The 13,407-nt window shown below is 33.8% G+C and overlaps 1 protein-coding gene and 1 pseudogene across 1 annotated transcript; one reads left to right on the plus strand and one right to left on the minus strand.

The window, feature by feature from the left end:
• Positions 1-7,862: 7,862 nt before the first annotated feature.
• Positions 7,863-10,444, minus strand: LOC119642962 (annotated as a pseudogene).
• A 1,049-nt stretch (positions 10,445-11,493) lies between these two features.
• Positions 11,494-13,112, plus strand: LOC119642982 (anamorsin homolog). The gene is made up of 4 exons (XM_038042317.1): positions 11,494-11,652; positions 11,734-12,114; positions 12,167-12,291; positions 12,349-13,112. The coding sequence occupies exons 1-4, from the start codon at positions 11,517-11,519 to the stop codon at positions 12,460-12,462; spliced, it is 756 nt and encodes a 251-aa protein (XP_037898245.1). The 5' UTR covers positions 11,494-11,516; the 3' UTR covers positions 12,463-13,112.
• Positions 13,113-13,407: the final 295 nt, after the last annotated feature.

The raw sequence follows: 13,407 nt of genomic DNA on the forward strand, positions 1-13,407 counted from the left end.
ATTTTTGAATATTTTCTTTTCACTGCAACTTGTAGAGATTTATGTGTTTTTAGTTTTTTTTTTTTGATGGGATATATATAAATATGTGTGTATATATTGGGTATGTATTCCCATGCACTTATGTGCACATTTTTTATGTTAATAAACTTTCTGTCTTTATTGGAGATACGACGATTCGATCAAAAGGAAGCGAACGTTTTTGAAGGATAAAGCGTTTTGGTCAATTTGTAATAATTTTGTGTATATTTATGTTCACTGGAAGGTCTGATGAAAAGAAAAGTAAAAATGTTATTTATTTATTAATAGAGTTCAATAGAGTTAACCAGAAAAAATTACATTTTTTACATACCATGGGACAATTTGTTTTAAAAAGTCTTATTGTTCCTCACGCATATCAAAGAAGCAAATTTTTCCTTCAACCTTTAGTTTTTAAACGCGCCAAGGAATTCTTTATATATTTTAGACAAATTTTTCAAAAAGCCTAAACGTGAACCAAAGCAACTCGACCAATGCCCAAAAATAGTAAATCATGATGATTAAGATGTCATAATTAGTTTGGTAATATCGACCAAATCTGCAACAACAATTTATTTTTTTTATTTATTTTAATGTTTTTTTTTCCTTCTCTAATTAGCTAAGTCATGCTTTAAAGTATCATATATATGTTTGCTTTATTGCATTTATTAAAATGTGAACAAATCGTTAAAGGCAAATATTTTTAACTCCATGCTAACCGTCTGTGCAAGTTCGATCTTAAAATTATCAATTAGCTGTTATATGCTATTGGAGATAAATAAAATGTTTGGCCATGTGTTGCATAAATATTATATTTTATTCGTTTATGTAATACAGTCAAACCTGTGTTTGTGCGGTTGATAGGGACCGCAGAAAAAAAACCGCACAAAAAAATATTCAAAAACGTCATATATAGCTATAAGAAATAATTTTTCACAGCATATTAAAGATAATTTTTTTTATGCGGTAGAGAGGGACCGCATAAAAAAAGTCTCACTTAGAAAATATTTCAAAGCTTTACGAAATAGCAAGAAAGTGCTTTCCAAACAAAATAAATAATTAAATTACACATTGAAACATTTAAAAAAATTTTAATTTCTAATTTTAAACAAGGAGAAATTTTCAAAATGTACATAATTCAATACTACTCGTCGTAGTTCAAAACGCGCATATTAATCCTGTCTTAATGGTTAAAAGGTCAGCAATTAACTAAAATGAAATGAACCTTACAAAATTTGGACCATCTACTCCTACTTTTGAATCCTGCCCCCATGTAAGGATTAAACTTGCATTGTGTTAGGTTGCGTTTTGGGCCAGCTTTTTTATAAACGTGCACATGGAAAATATACCTTTATATAGAAACAAAATATAATTTTTGTGTTCTATAATTTGTAAAAAAATAAAAACTTGTTACATTATGTGGTGAAGGATATTTAATCGCCGGCCTGAGCCGACTGTAATGTTCTTAGTTGTTTTTGTAGAACTATGTATTAGATAAATATGAAGTATATGAGAGTAAGGTCAAAGCTGAAGACTTACAAGTGCAAATGAGCCGTCAAGTCGGTTTCAGTGTCCACGTTCATTAAGATTTCCTATGGCTTGTGGCGCATCTATCTATTTCTTTCGACGATTTGCAAATATTTAACTTTGTGTAAGTGTCTGTAACTCTTAAGCAAGCCGAGTGAGATTTTGGATAACCTCCACTGAAGGATTAGGTCGGGCTCATTTCGTCAAAACGTTTGCAAAACTCAAAAGGAAGCTTCATAGACCTGATGCAATAGGTATGAAAATGGCTGTTGCAATGTGTACATACACACTGATAGCAAAAAAAGTGATGCCAACACAGTTCAGATTGATCTAACCTCTCGGCGAAATTCAATGTGTCAATATTCATATACCGCACAAAAAAAAGAATCGCACAAAAAGAATCGCACAAAAAAAATCGCACAAAAAGAATCGCACAAAAAAAGCGCATAAAAAAAGGCCGCACAAAAACAGGTTTGACTGTATTTAAATGAACGCAAGCATATGTAATACAATTATAGAAAAACAACTAACACATACGTACAATACAAAAATCAACTTTATTTTCGGTTTAGATTTTGATTTTGACAAAAATCGCTTTTGTTTGATTAAGTAAACAGTGGAGTTTTGCTTGAATTGGTTTTCGTTTAAGTAATCCTTCGTTTTGTCACCGATTTTTTGTTTTTTTTTTCAAAATGCTTTTCTCAAAAGGTTTTCTGTTTAATTTCTCACGCATACAGTTGTAATTACGTATTTGCTTACGCATCCATTTATTTATTTAAGTATGCATTTATGCAGCAGTGGTATAAATAAATTCCTCCCGATTTTTCATAAATTTGCAAGTAATTTGCTTTAAAGGAGTCTTAATTTACAGGTTGATGATAGCTGTGCCATATTTAAAAATAAACAAAAATTTTAAAAAATATTAAGACATCCAAAAAACATCTAAAGACGGAGCGGATAAAATTTAGTCTATAAGGTTTAGTATTAGTTGTATTATTAATTTGAAATTTAAATTCATAAAAAATGTAAAATTACTATGTAAATAAATAAAAATTAAAAAAAAATTAATCATTGTTTCATTTATATTTAACTTGATAATTATTTATTTTAATTTTTCTTTACACTACCATAAGTGACATTTTAACAAAAATTTTACATTTCTTTGTATAATTGGTGAGTAGGTAGTTTATGTATATTTATATCTTGCATCTCTTTCTAACAAAAATGGCACAGTGCGGCAGAACATACATAAACTACCTACTTTGGTGGTTTAACAAAAATTTTACATTTCTTTGTATAATTGGTGTATTTTATATACCATTTATTTTCAGGTTCGTCTCTTATTATTTATTTATTATAATATGTATTTATTATAATATATTATTATATATTATCCAAATTACTGTTACAATTTTATTTATGTATATATATTAAGTATTATAAGTATTATGCCAAGGCAAAAATTCCGGATCGACTATTTAGTGAATTATTAAAAGTATAACACGAGTTTTGAGGTGGTGAGGGATGTTGGCTTTGCACACTACTGTGTAAGAGGTTAGTCGACCAACTGACGGAGAAATCTGGTCAGCTACCATCAGATGAGGCAGTTTTAAAAAAACTTTATATTATTAGCTGTAGTTTGAGAAGAGTAGATAGAGGGAGAGGCGGTTGGATCACAATGCTTGAATACATTTGGCACGAGTGGTAAATAAAATGACGGGCCAAATACGTGACAAGAGAAATGTACAGATTGAGACTGATGACGAGGGCGAGGTAGGTACGCGACAACAGAAATGTAGAGAGAGACTGAGATTGATAACGAGGACGAGGTAGGTTTTCTAGTATTTAAGAAAAACTGCTGATGCAAGTGGGAGATATGGTAGGAGGAGGAAGAAGGAGAGACGGATAGGCAAGCGGGAGACACGATAGAGGTGACAGAAGAACCGAGTAAGGTACCATATGTGGAGGATAGGGTAGGAGTATATTGTTAATATATTGCTAATATATTGCAGTACGACTGCTTACACCGATTGACTGGATACAGAGCAAAATTGAAGCTAGTCCCCGACACGACAACTCTGTACATACGAAACTGTTGCTGCGTACAATTAGTCGCGGCACCTCGATATATAAATGAAACTTTTTAGTTTTTCATCGACATAACACCAGCCGCGCTGCAAGCGGCAGTAAACCAAAATATATTCACGGGTGATGCCGAGAAAGCGCTCCCGTGAAATATTTACAATGGTCACAAGGTTTGTAATAGGCACTGTAGTATACAAAAAAAATAAATAAATAAATAAATTATATACAAAAGAAAAGTAGTTATTTGTCACACAGAAAAAAAAAAAGAAACTTTGAGTTTTCTTGGGGGATAGAGAAAGAAAATTTGGCAGTTGAGGGATTGTGTTTTTCGAACGAACAGCTATGTGCTCACTGGAAGTAATTATAAACTCACTTTTAATTTGTCAGTTTTTGGAGATTTTGAAATTTGGTTTTTCCTTACACTTTTAAGGAGAATTATCATTTCATTGATATTTTTTTTCAAAAGAAGAAAAAAAAGAAAAATAACAGAAACTTCTTGCTAAAAAACTACAAAAAGTGAAAATTTATATAGCTATATTGTGAATAAATCTATATTACGAATTTCGACTTTAACAACTTGCAAGATATAATTCAAAAGCAGAAAATACAAAAACAATTCCACTTCTGTCCAGTTGGTTCACTCAAACGTTAGTAACTGAAATAATTACGTGGCTGTAAGGATCAGTTTTTTCCCAATCATCCCTAAGGCGTTAAAAATATCCATCTTCCAAGCGGCTACGTGTCTCATCGAATCAATAAGCTACAATTTTTTTTTTTATTTTTCTTATTATTAATCAAAAATTTTAAAATGTATAATCTCATAAAAAATCATTTAGCTGTGGCGATGCGCATCGACGAGGTTGTTTGATTTGGTAAGTTTGCTTTTATTTGTTAAATTAAATTAATCTAAATTTGCGTATAACCTTTTCTATTATAAATCTGAGTAACTTTAATTAAAAATAATTCTATTTTTCTATAAATTGTAAATGATTTACTTCTTCTAAAAAAAAAAGAAAAAAAAATATAAATGTCCTTGAATTGTCATACTTTTTTTAGATTTTAAATTAGTTTAATTATATTTAACTTAAATAATTTCGTTTTGTTATTTTTTCTTTAATTTTTTTTGTGGAAAAGTAATAAAAAATGTATTATTATTAAAAGTATTGAATAGATGGTGAGACTTTCTGGTGGTGACTGAGGGGTGAGGGAAAAGCAGTATTGATAGAGCATAGTATTGTATTTATCCGGGAAAAAATTTCAAATTAAAAATAAGCATGTTTTTTTTTAAATAATTATGTAGCCGAACAAAGAAATTATCATGAAACTAAGTACATTTTTTTTTACCCATCCCATCCGACGAGCCAGGCCGGAAAACATGCGATAAATTCATGATATAAATAAAAATACTTACATCCTTGCAAAGCTTAAATATCAAATACGTTACATGCTTTTCACCGGAGCTCCTTATCGGACACCAATTGGAAGGAGCTCAAGGGCGAACTCCAAGAAGTTAGCAGTTGCTTTATGAAAGTTTTTGAGAAGGACCCCCTAGCGGTTGGCACATAGATGACCATAACAAATTTCATCTACTTAATGGATGAGCTGGTGAGGGCTTACCCTGGCGCAACTTTCGCCTCATACAGGGTAAGGACATACTTGAGGCTTTCTTCATCAAAATGTCTACATCCAAAACGAAAAGATCATGATCGTGTGTAGATATAATAAGACTATGCAATCGTTTAAGGAACCTGTAGGTATACAAGTACAAAAGAGCCTTCAGCGAGTGATGATTACCTCCTCATCATGATGGATCAGTTATAAAATTGCAGAAGAGCCCAAAGAAGAGTTTACACCATTCGGCCTCGATGGGAAGGCATCCGAGGATCTGCACACAGGTCAGCTAAATAGTAAGGAAGAGAAATGCCTGCGGCTGGTCACTGGATACGGCATCGCGCGTTACATCCTTGAGCGATTGTTTGAATGATCCAACTCGCGAGGAGAAAGATATCTGTGAAGAACAGCACAAATTACTTTCAACACGAATTTCTTGTGTTTTCTGAGCCGCTGAGCTACCCCATTCCCAGAGAATGGACCGCAAAAGCCCTCACAATATATTTATAAATTTCTACTAAACTAATTCTTTCTCCTATCTTAGAGCAGAAAAGGTCCCCCAAACGAAGACGGAGAAATCGTGAGGGAAACGGAGCAGAGTGAAGGTAATTGCAATGTTACATAAATATATTTATAAATTGCTAATTTCTCCCCTCTATTTTAGAGCAGAAAAGGTCCACCATACGAAGAAGGAGAAGTCGTACATTAAATACGGAAAAGCGATGGTAAAGTTTGTGTTTATCCTTTCTTATTATTACATATAAATTATTCATTTGCTTTTATTTCATTTTAGGTTAAAAAAAAGCATACACCTGCACTATCACTTCAGCGGAATGCGTTACTTCCCTAGACCAAATGGTAAGTTTGGATCATCTTTATATGTAAAATTTAGTAATCAAAATATTATTCTTTTGCAGATATTAACCGGAATAGCAGCAATCGTTGTTTACTTATATGTATTTTTTATGTATTATGTATGTATATTATGTATAAACGGCGCTTATCTTTATTTATTTATTATTATTATTGTAATGTTAAGTTTATAATGCCGTACAGTGGAACCAGTCATTCGAAACATTTGGCAACGCGCCTTCACGGTACCTCGAAGTTGGTGTGGAAAACCGTGAGAAGAATTTTGTGGTATATGGAGCTAACTAAGGTACGAAGTTATATTAATGTGTCAATATTAAAACGCAATTGAATTAAATATTTATGTTTATATTATTATATTAGTTAGATTTAATTGCTTTCCTTTCTAATGGTTTGATGAAAAAATAGCTGAGGTTGAAAATCTTGATGCGAATCTTCAACGGTTGTATTCAGCACTTAAGCGCTTAGTGACAACGCAACAATTGGCAAATCTTACTGGTTTAGCGGCCAAAACTGCTGCCGTACTGAGTACTTGCGAAAAACGTACTGTTTTATCCCGAGCACTCTCTAGCTTGGCCGACACCGAGGAAAAATTTGAAATTTTGCGCCGAAAAATCGAATTCAGGTTTTTATATTCTCGCTGAATTTGTTAAAGATTATTTGGTCCTGTTTGGAGCTATTAAATCCGCCTTTCACGAACGTGTCAAAGATTTTCAACACTGGCAAAACGCCGAAGTGTAATTGACGAAAAGGCATGAAAATCGCAATCGTTACGAAATGGCTAATCAAACTGACAAACTAGGAGAAGCTTATCAGGAAGTTGAGGAGGTAAGAAAATGGAAGGTTTGCTAGAATTTAAGTACAGATAATTCAATAATTACTTTTCAGTGGCAAGTAAAAGTTCAACGTTGTCAGCAACAGTTTCAGGAGATTTCTACGGAAATTAAAAAAGAAATGGATTGCTTTGAATTAAGTACAGTTAAAGACTTTAAAAACAGCATCATAAGATATATTGAAGATCAAATGGCGCATCAACAACAGGTGAGTTCTTCGATCGATTCTTTTTACATCCATCAATGAGTATATGTTCAGTTTTTAAAGTACTTGTCGCGCCTAGGAAGACGTGGGAAGATAAATACATAATTTAGTTGCGCCAATAGCAAGCCTAACCATTTCTTGCATCGAGACTCAGCGGCTAACAACATATTACTCGCTTTTCGAAATCAAGCAAAAATTAGTGATTTCGGAAACTCCAAGAAAAGGTACTTAAACATAGCGAACTTCCTCCACTTAATATTCGATTTGGCAGCAAGAACCGTTTATGAGTTGTTTTATTTGTTGCTGACTTCGGTTGCTAACTGCTGGAGTAACCCTCGTAAGCAAGATTTCTATCGTAGATTTAACGTGTTTTAAACATAGATCAATAACGAAATTCGAAGTTCAAATTCATAGATTTTGTCCGCATGTCCGCGTGACGCTGCGACGGTCAAAGAAAAGTGAGCCAATCGGTAAATTTTACGCCTTTAACGGCCGAGCACTGACTATAATTATGGCAAAATAAACTCTGCCACATTTGATATTTGAATCTGTGAACACTGACCTGGTGGTGGTCGTGATCTAACCCGGCTACTCTAAATAACTTTTTAAACTTTCTCTGTAAATATGTGTATATATTTGATGACAATATTTAAAACATTGAATGAAAACCTAGAAGATAGAACAAAAATTCTCATTTTGTTGGAATAAATAAATTTTTACTTTCGGCGTTCCAATTCTTCCTCTAGATCTTCAATCTCTGCCTTATATTTTCTAGTAAGTGAAGCAATCTGAAAACGATTTAAGCGTTGTCATATATATAGCTTGTAATCAGTGATAATATAAAATACCTTCGTTTCGTAAGTTTGCGCTTGGCAATTTAATTGAACCTGTAAGCGTTTTTCACTTTGCTTTTTGCTTTCGGCCAAAGTAACTTTAAACGGATCTACTAATTTATTCCTCAACGTATCCTCCTGCTCTTCCATTTCTTCAGAATGTTGGGCACGTAATACCTCCTCTAGCTGTTGAAGTCTGGTGTGTAAAATTTGTTCTTGTTCTTCCAGTTGTGCACGCAATGATTGCAATTCTTCGTGTAAACTGAAAACAGCTTTCAAATATTTTAACCCAATTAATCCTGTCACCTACTTACCGTGTATTTTCTTCCGCCAAATCTTGAATATATTCGTCTTTCGCTTTATCGACTTCCTCTATATCATAGCGGATGTTTCCCATGAAATTCGAATATCGTGTATGATTTTTGAATTCTATTGATGATTTGAATATTATATTTCTAGCGATTGAGGCGAAGTTTAACACGTTGGAATTTTCTTCATAGTATTTATCCAAAGGTGTTAAATTGACTACCATCGTTAACTTTTCTCTACCTTGGAGTGCAGCTTGTAATAACATTGTAAGTTTTGACTCACGAAAAGGTATACGTCCCGGCTTGTTACCAGCTGCACTGGTCGCGTCCAGGCAACGCCCTAAAACCATAATTAATCCACCAGGTCAGCTGGCGTCCACTACACTTATTTTACAATTATCTGCTAAAGCATAATTTTCAGCATTTGTTCTTGTTTATCTTATTACTAATAAGCAGAAAATATAAAGTAGTCGAGTGCGAGAGAAGGGGCGTAGCTGTTAAAGTGAGAAATCGAAGGGTCATCACTGTTAAAGTGAGAAATCGAATGGCCACGGCTGTTAAAGTGAGAAATCGGAGGGCCACCGCTGTTAAAATGAGAAATTGAAGGGCCATCGCTGTTAAAATGAGAAATTGAAGGGCCACCGCTGTTAAAGTGAGAAAGAAAGAAATTATAAGCAATTAGATTAATATCTCCTAAATTTTTCATTTTCATTACCGGATATATCTATACTTACAGGATATATCTATACTTATACCTAAAACCATAAGCGATGTACTTATGCGTCGAGCTTCTTTTAGTCGAGAGCCAACATTTCCCGTTTTATCTAGTCATTCAGAACCGGCTAAGTCACAAAATTTATATGAAGTCTGCAAAAAATCGGAAAATAGAATGCATAGTGTGTTAAACAGTTTTAGATTGAGACCCTTTACGAATAGAATCAAATGGCATGAATGAATTTATCTTTAACTACGCGACCTATAATATGACGGCATTTGCTATTACATAAATAAACGACAACACCTACCCTCTTAATAACGCCTGTATAATATTTTAGTACATCCAGTAGAAAGATGCAATGGGATCGACTGGAGTTCGCATTTATTAAAGTTGATGCTTATGTCAACTTTTTCTGACCAAAACGCAATAATTTCAATGCCTCCAAGCTACTTTTTACATAGATCGATGTTGCAGAATTAATAAACACGCCGCCGTCATTGCAAATTATTCTCAAATTTTTCCTAGAAGCATTTGGCTGCACACCATATTTAGGAGCATCGCTGTCTAATAGATCATGAAATTGCTCATTATAAATCTCGATGAAGGTTACCCAAGTTAATACGTGAGCATCGTCAATGTGGCCTTTCGGGAAACGATGCTCGTTCCGTATACACTGTTGGAAACTTTGGTGCTGGCTTTCAAGCTCTAAGTTTTGTGCCAATATCTTTTTTCGCATTAAATTTCCTTTACCAGTCGCACTATCTTCCAAAATTGTTATGTGCCCACTGATAAGTTTAACGGAAGGATGTGGATATAATTGACCTTCATATAAGGAAATTACATTTTCAAGGGAGCGAGGTATTATTCCAGGCCGATGATCATCGCCAAGTAATGTAAACATTTTTCCTGATCCTGAAATTCCGTACCTTAGAACGGTAAAACTTTCTTCCGCGATTATTTTCTGCCCAATACACTTTTCATACATTTCATATTAACTAACGTGTGAATCGAATATATCTGTAAAACTGTAGTGCTTCTCCGCCGAATTCTTATTTAAATTTGTTGCTTCATGAGGTGGGGAGCAAATCAATACATTTCCTTCCTTAGAAATAGCAAACGTTGAAGTCGGACAATCTACTGGACGCAGCCTTAGATAGACGGATGCTCCCACTTCATTCGACGGGTTGGCGCTTGAGCTAGCGGTTTCACTAATTCCGTCTGCACTAGCAAGTTCACTAGTGTCATCAAAGGAAGAGTCGATTTCACGGTCGTCATCTTCTTCCTTGATATCATGAAAAAGCGCTATTCTTTGTTGTGGACGTGGTCTACAACGTCGATCAATGCTTGGATCACGAGGCATTAAGAAGAAACGAACTTCCCCATGTGTAGATTCTACTTCAGCCATATTTTTTTTGCAAAAATAAATTGAGAGAAACTATCTATTACGAGGTCACTTTCGATGCTATGAAATATAAATATATTATTTTACAATGTTCTGCAAATACTTTAAAAATAAAACCTATTCGAAAAATTTTTACACTCAAATATCTGCAACAAAAGCGGGCGCTTTCTAACAGTGCTACCGGACTACTGTGATGTCATTCGCCATAAGAAAACGCAATGTTAATGTATTGAAAATACGGTAACATACCACATAAAATTTTTAAGGAAAACTTAAAAAAAATTATGACACCATCAGAAATCCTTTACCGTTCTTCTTATATTATTTTAAAATTACTCTTTTGTGTAATACATTTTTATAAAAATTAATGCTACGAATATGTTTGAAATCAAGCACGTTTACTGCCTTTTTTCATATTCTGGAAAATAATGTATAATATAAATTGAAAGTTTGTAATTAGCTGTTAAATTTGTATAAGTCCTTTTCGTTTCATCTTCTTCCTTCTTCTTGTTTTATTTATTTGTACACTTATAAAAACTTGATTTACTACTTAGGCTCGTAAAGGAACTTTTCCAACAATAAACATATATAGAACTTATTAAGAATAAAAACTATTGGAAAAACTATTTGAAATGTAAGCAGTAGCACGTCCATTACAAATGTGAACAAATTTTGAATATGTAACTACAACCACACACGGTACAAGCTTTACAACAAAAACACACACAAAAAGCTTTGCAAATATAGTGGTTTTAACAAGGTTATTATTTACAAAATCATAAATTGATGTTGTTAAACATAACTCTCTGATTTTATGTTTCTTTTTTCTACAAGGTATTAGTAAATACAGTTCATATTAGCATCAAATGTCTTTAAGTATTATCTTAGAATCCGATTCCAGTGCCAAGTAGCCCTTTGGAGACATCGTATGATTAACCCAACATCGAAACAAAGCTTCATTGTGCCAGCAGCATAGAAAAAATCACGTTTGTTAAAGTTAGAAAAAGCGACGTCCGGTTTTGTTAACGTTTACATTTTTTTTTACTGTGGCATCTCAAGTAATTACTTCTTCGGATAAACAAAAAATAGAAAGTTCACAGAAGAAAAAAATGGAAGAATTTAAAGGTTCAGAAAAAATTTTATATATTTGGTCGCAATCCACAAATTTAGAGGAAAAAGTAAATCAGATTACGGCTTGTACAGGAGGTACAGTGCAAGTGGAAAAGTTCGATCGTCTATCTTTAGGTATATATCGAAAATTGTGTTTGAAATGAGTTGGTTAACTTGCATTTGTCGCAAAAATTTGTCTCTTAAAATTCGCTTTAGCTTCCTATCCCAGTGCCTGTTTCGATTTAATTATATTGGAAAACGATCAATTAGCAGACGGCTTTGACAAATTTTTATATCTGCTAAAACCAGAAGGCATATTGCATTTGCTGAGTTTTGTAAGCTCAGAGAACAGTATTTTACAAGAATTGAAGCTATCTGGATTTATTAGCAGCAGAGTTGCTAATAATACTACAGTTACTTGCGAGAAACCTAAGTATGAAACCGGTTCAGCGGTTAAATTATCGTTTGCCAGAAGCGTAAATACGGCAGCTGTTTGGAAAATTGATGACTATGAAGGCATCGATGATGATCTCATTAATGAGGATGATTTACTAGATGAAGAAGATAAAAAAAAGCCAAATCCTGAAACTTTGAAAGGTAAGTGGTGCACATTTTTGATGAAGATGAATGAAATTCTCGTTGTGCTTAGTTTGTGGTACTACTGGTAAACGAAAGGCATGTAAAAATTGTATTTGCGGCTTAGCCGATGAATTGGAGGCTGAAAGACAAAAATCCCACGTGAAAACCCAAAATGCGAAATCCAGTTGTGGCAATGTAATTTCTTTTACAGAACATTCTTATTTTGTTTATAAGACAATTTTGAAATTGCAGTGTTATTTGGGCGACGCATTCCGTTGTTCCACTTGTCCTTATTTAGGAAAGCCCGCTTTCAAACCAGGTGAAAAAGTAGAGCTGGCGGATCGTTTACTTAATCCGGATATCTAATTATTAAAGGCGATGAGAAAACCAATAAGATGACGAATCGAACAAGGTTCCTTGCATAAACCGTCAACATAATTTTTTACGATGCTTCGAAATCTGAAAAAAACGCAAATATATCGATTTTGTGCATCATGGTAAATTTCGTTGCTTAGAATGGATACAGAAACTTTGTAAAATTAAAATTGATGTAAAAAAACTTTTTTTGTTGTGAGATTTGGTAGGTCAACGTTTGGTTACGTAGACATTTACGCGTTTAAATATATCAAAATTCTTAATAATTTGCGTATCAAAATTCGTAATAACGTGGTTATGACCATTTACTGTAAGTTAGTTGACGATATTCCAATACATCGAGCACATGATGTCGCTTGGGATTGCCCATAATCGTTTGGGGTTATATTAATTTTGTCAAAACGAAGGAAGTTTCCTAGATCCTACAAAGTATATTCTTGGTCAGCATCAAAGTGTGAACCGTTTGAAGTATGTCCACAAGGCGGTCTGTCAGCACTCTCCCATTTTGTTCCACAGTTGCAACAATTCCTTTAAGAAAATAGAAAATTTCATTTAACGCAACTTGATTACGGACCGTCTTTCTAAAGTTGATCTTCCTTCCGATTTACCTTCAATCCAAAGTGCCTTTCAGTCTGTGATCAGGTCTGCTAGAACCAACTTTCCTGACATTGGGTCCTTCTCACCTAAACCTTGGTAGAACTTGTAACGGCCGCGAACAAACCTTGGGTAGGGTGTCTGTCGGTTTGTGTCAACCGCAAGCGGCGCAATAACGGCACGCCGTTAGGCAAAATCATGCGATTTTGTGATACCGCTAATAAATCGCATGATCTTGCGGTATATGTGTTTATTTTTTTTCTTTTCTGATCTCCTTGCTTACAAGTACAGGCAAAATCGTATGATTTTGCGGTACCTTTGCTTGCTTTTGCAAGTACAGGC

Source organism: Glossina fuscipes, unplaced genomic scaffold, assembly GCF_014805625.2.
Source record: "Glossina fuscipes isolate IAEA_lab_2018 unplaced genomic scaffold, Yale_Gfus_2 303, whole genome shotgun sequence".
Lineage (NCBI taxonomy): Eukaryota > Metazoa > Arthropoda > Insecta > Diptera > Glossinidae > Glossina > Glossina fuscipes.